The 5,000-nt window shown below is 43.8% G+C and overlaps 1 protein-coding gene across 1 annotated transcript in view; it reads left to right on the top strand.

Moving 5' to 3' along the window:
- Window positions 1-5,000, top strand: part of LOC138860271 (tyrosine-protein kinase receptor-like) — a gene marked incomplete at its 5' end in the record, with an annotated part of 94,668 nt that overhangs the window by 88,345 nt on the left and 1,323 nt on the right. The window contains 1 exon segment of the mRNA XM_070117470.1: window positions 3,794-3,962. Within this exon segment, the coding sequence (XP_069973571.1) occupies window positions 3,794-3,962 (169 nt within the window).

Below are 5,000 nucleotides of genomic sequence, written 5' to 3'. Positions count from 1 at the left end.
CCTCCTCTTCCTCCTCCCTTCGTACCCATGCCTCCCCTTCCCCTTCCTTTTCTCTTTTCCCTTCTCCTCTACCAGCCTCTCCTTCTTCCTCATCCTCCTCCTCCTCCTCCTCTTCCCTTCTTACCTCCCCTTCCTCTTCTTCCCTCATATTCCTTACCGCCCCTCTCTTCTTCTTCTTCCCCCGCGCCCCCTCGCCTCCTCCCGCCCCCTCCCTTCCTCCGCCTCATGGCCCCTTCTTTCCTCTTCCTCTTCCTTCCCTTCCTCTCCTCTCTTCTTTCTCTTCTTCCTCCTAATCCTTTACCCTAATCCTCCCTTTCCGTACCCCCCTTCTCGTGTACCACTTCCCCCTTCTCCTCTTCTTCCTCTTATTCCTTACCGCCCCCTCTTCTTTTCCTCCATCCCTTCTCTTCTCCCTCTTCAGCATCCTCTTCTTTTCCTCCTCTCTTCCTCACCATCCTCTTCATCTTCCACTTTCTCTCCCTCTTTTTCCTCCTCCCTTCTTCTCCCTCCTCCTCTTCTTCTTCCTCCTTCCTCTACCTCTTTCTCTTCCTTCATCTCCTCCTCCCTGCCTTCCCCTTTCATCCCCCCTCCTCTTCCTCTTCCTCTTCCTCTTCCTCTTCCATCTATCATTCTCCCTACTCTTCTTCTTCCTCTTCATTCCGGCCTCCTACGCCACCTCTTCTTCCTTCCCTCCTCTTCCTCTTACTCCCATCCCCCTCTCCCTCACTCCTCTCCCCTTTATTTTCCCCCTCTCTCCCTCTTCTTACCTTTCTACCTCTTCCTCTTCTTCTTTCTCTTTCTCCCTTCTTCCCCCTCTTCCTCTTCCTTTCTCTACCTTCCTCCCTCTACCTTCCTTATCTTCTTCCTATTCTCCTCCTCCTTTTCTTCTCCCTCTTTCCTTTTCCTTTTTCACTTCTTCCACCTCTTCTTCTTCTTCTTCCTCCTCCTCCCTTATTTCCCTCTTCTTCTTTCCTCTTCCTCTTCCTCTTTCACTTCTTTCACCTCTTCTTCTTCTTCTTCTTCTGTCTCCTCCTCCCGCATTTCCCTCTTCTTCTCTCCTCTTCCTTTTCCGCTTCATCCTCCTGACCCTTACTCCTTTCCCTCTTTCCCCTTTCCCTTCCTCTTCCCTCATCCAGTTCCTCCACCTCTTCCTCTTCTTCTTCTTCTTCTTCTTCCTCTTCTTCCTCTTCCTCCTACTCCTCCGTCCGTCCCTCCCTCCTTCCCTCGGTCCTTTCCCCCATTCCTCTTTCCATTTCCTCTTTTCCCTCTTTCCTCTTTCCCCTGCTTCCTCTTCTTCCTCTTTCGAAAACCTGCTCGTTGAGTCGCCTGGGATACGCGCTTCCGTTTTGTTCTTGTTTTTATTATTTCGTTTTTCTCTTCCTTTTTTTTCTCTCTCTTTCTTCTCTCTCTCCCTCTCTCTCTCTTTTTCTTCTTCTCTCCGTTGGGGAATATTCGGCCCTCCATCTCGGGAATAGGATTTCTTTGTTGTTGTTGTGTTTCGTGTTGTTTTTGTTGTTGGTGATGATGCTTATGATGATGATAGTGAGGAGGAGGAGGAGGAGAATGGTGTTGTTGATGATGATGGTGATGGTGATGTTGATGATGGTGGTGGTGGTGATGATGGTGATGATGGTGGTGGTGGTGATGATGGTGATGATGGTGGTGGTGGTGATGATGGTAGTGGTGGTGGTGATGTGATGTGATGATGTGATGATGATGTGATGATGATGGTGATGGTGGTGATTGCGATGTTGATGATGATGATGATGTGATGGTGGTGGTGATGATGGTGGCGGTGGTAGATTTTAATGGCGGTGGTGATGTTAATGGTGATGGTGGTGGTGATGATGTGATGTGATGATGGTGGTGGTGGTGATGGTGATGGTGGTGGTGGTGATGATGATGATGGTGATGGTGGTGATGATGATGATGATGGTGATGATGATGTGAGGATGATGGTGATGATAATGATGTTACTGTTATAATTCTTCTCCTTATGCTGGTGTTTATTTATTTATTTGTTCATGTTTTAGTGTGTGTTTTTCTTGTTTTTCTTGTTTTGTTGTTACTATTGGTTTTGTTTTTGCTTCTTCAAAATGTCAAATATTCACTCTCTTCTGTGGAATATATATATATTTTTTTCATTATTTTCCTCCGATTGATTCTTAAATCATGTTTTTTTTTATCATTTCTCTGTTCTTATTATTCGTCTTCTTTTTCTTCTTTCTTTCTTTTTTACGAAATATTAGTATTTTTGCTTTGATTCTTGGAACATGTTAGACAACTGATCTTTGAGAAAAGGAGTGAAAAAAACGGAGAAAGAAAAATACAAGTAAAAGAGAGAATTAATTTTTAAAAAGTAGGAATGGCAACTCAAGAGCAAAGTGGATTTTAATGCACTTGCACTTTGCCTGAGGATATGGCAACCCTCTTCCTCACTCCTCTCCCCTTCTTCCCCTCTCCCCCTCTCCCTTTCTCCTTTCTTTCGCTCCCTTTCTCCCTTTCTCCCCTTCTCTCCCTCTCCCTTTCTCCTTTCTTCCTCTCCCTTTCACCCTTTCTCCTCCTCACTCCTCTCCCCCTCTGCCTCTCTAATCTTCTCTCCCTCTCCCATCCTCCTCTCTCTCTCTCCCCTCTCTCCCTTTCTCCTCTTCTTTCCCTCTCCCATCCTCCTCTCTCCTCTCCCCCTCTCCCTTTCTCCCTCTTCTCTCCCTCTCCCATCCTCCTCTTTCCTTTCCCCCCCTCCCTTTCTCCTCTTCTCTCCCATCCTCCGCTCTCCTCTCCCCCTCTCCCTTTCTCCTTTCTTCACTCTTCCTTTCTCTCTTTCTCACCTTCTCTCCCTCTCCCTTTCTCCTCTATTCCTTTGCCTTTCTCCCTTTATCCCCCTCTCTCCCTCTTCATTTCTCCTCTCTTCCTCTCCCTTTCATTTCTCCGTTTCTCCGTTTCTCCTCTCTTCCTCTCACTTTCTCCCTTTCTCTCTTTCTCATCTGTGTTTTCATTATCCGTCTATCTGTCTATCTATCTATCTACCTATCTTTCTCATTTCTCTCTCCCTCTCGTTCTCTCTCGCTCTCTCGCTCTCTCTCTCTCTCTCTCTCTCTCTCTATCTATCTATCTATCTATCTATCTAGCTATCTAGCTACCTATCTATCTATCTATCTATCTATCTATCTTTCTCTTTCTCTCTCTCTCTCTTTCTCTCTCTCACACACACTCTCACTCTCATTCTCTCTCTCTCTCTCTCTCTGTCTGTCTTTCTCTCTCTCTTTCTCCCTCCCACCTTCGCCTAGGAAACCGGTTTGTTCTATTGATTTTTGCAATTTGCCGTGTCTTATTCCGCGAATATTGTTTTTTGTTGCTGTTGTTGTTTTTGTCGTCACAAATCCACTGGTATTGTGATCATAGCTGTTGTTTAGGTAGTAGCATTGCTCTCGGTGTTGTTATCATTGTTGTGATTGTTATGTTGTGATGCCGAGGATATCAAAGCCTTTCGGATCATTATGATGTATGTTGTGCCTCATGGATATCATTAGCATGACCCTCACCCTCATCCTTGTTGCTAACGTCATCATGATTATAACCACCTTCATTATAACTACCACTAACATCATCCTCATTATCATCACCATGGCCATCATTAAATCAAAAGTCCGGCTTCTAACTTTTATTTTCGTGTGATAAGAATAATGATAATGATGATGAAATTAGTATCAATGATAATAACGATAAGAATGATGATAGGAAGAAATCAGAATTATAAAAAAAAATCTGACAGTCATTTTAACTCATTTCTCAGATGGACCCGATAACAGAAGCTCCCAAGCCCTTAGTCGTGGGCGGAGGGGGTGCTGGCTTGGCTTGGACACCGGCTGAAGTCACGCCCCTGCAGCACGGGCGGCCTGTCAACACTTCCCTGTACGAGAGCCATGGCCATGCTTTCTATAACAACACTGAAACAGGAGCCGGTAAGTCCCTTTGTTTCTTTGGCTGGGGGGGGGGGGGGCTTTCCTTCTTTCTTTCTTTCTCTCTCTCTCCCTCTCATTCTCTCTTACTCACTCTCTCTTTGTCTCTCTGTCTGTCTGTCTCTCTGTCTCTCTCTCTGTCTCTCTCTCTCCCCCTCTCTTTCTCTCTACTCACTGTCTCTTTGTCTCTCCTCTGCCTGTCTCTCTCTCTGTCTCTCTCGCTCTCTCTCCCTCTCTCTTTCCTCTAACTTTCAACCTCCCTCTCTCTCTCTCTCTCTTACTCTAATATATATTTTTCTGTATATATTACGTAAAAATATATACGTATATATATATATATATATATATATATATATATATATATATATATATATATATCTCTCTCTCTCTCTCTCTCTCTCTCTCTCTCTCTCTCTCTCACTCTCTCTCCCTCTCTCTCCCTCTCTCTTTCTCTCTCTCTCTCACACACACACACACACACACACACACACACACACACACACACACACACACACACGCGCGCGCGCGATCTCACACTTTCTCTCTCTATCTTTCACACACACACACACATACACACGCTCACTCTCTCTCTCTCTCTCTCTCTCGTTCTCTTTTCTTTCCTTTTCTTTTCTATCTATGCATTTATTTACGTCTTTGTCTCTTATTCCCGTGCTCTCTTCACCTTCCTCTCCCAAACCGTTATTGTCACAAATGCACTGGCCTGCAATATCTTTTGTTTCCCAGATCATAAAGAGTTTTTCCTTTCTTTCTTTCTTGCCTTCCAAACAAAATACCTTCATTTTTCTTTTATGTTTCCATTAAGAAATAATTCGTAAAGAAAAAGAAAATGCGGAATAAACACAAGCATTTTATTTTGTTTTTTCTTGTATTTTGTTTGTCTGAATGTGTTTGTGTGTGTGCACGTATGTGTTGTGTTGTCTGTGTTTGTGGGTGTGTCTACATACATACATACATATATATATATATATATATATATATATATATATATATATATATATATATATATATATATATATATAG

The sequence above is a fragment of the Penaeus vannamei genome, chromosome 40 (genome assembly GCF_042767895.1).
Source record: "Penaeus vannamei isolate JL-2024 chromosome 40, ASM4276789v1, whole genome shotgun sequence".
Taxonomy (NCBI): domain Eukaryota; kingdom Metazoa; phylum Arthropoda; class Malacostraca; order Decapoda; family Penaeidae; genus Penaeus; species Penaeus vannamei.
This window is presented reverse-complemented; position numbering and strand designations above follow the sequence as displayed.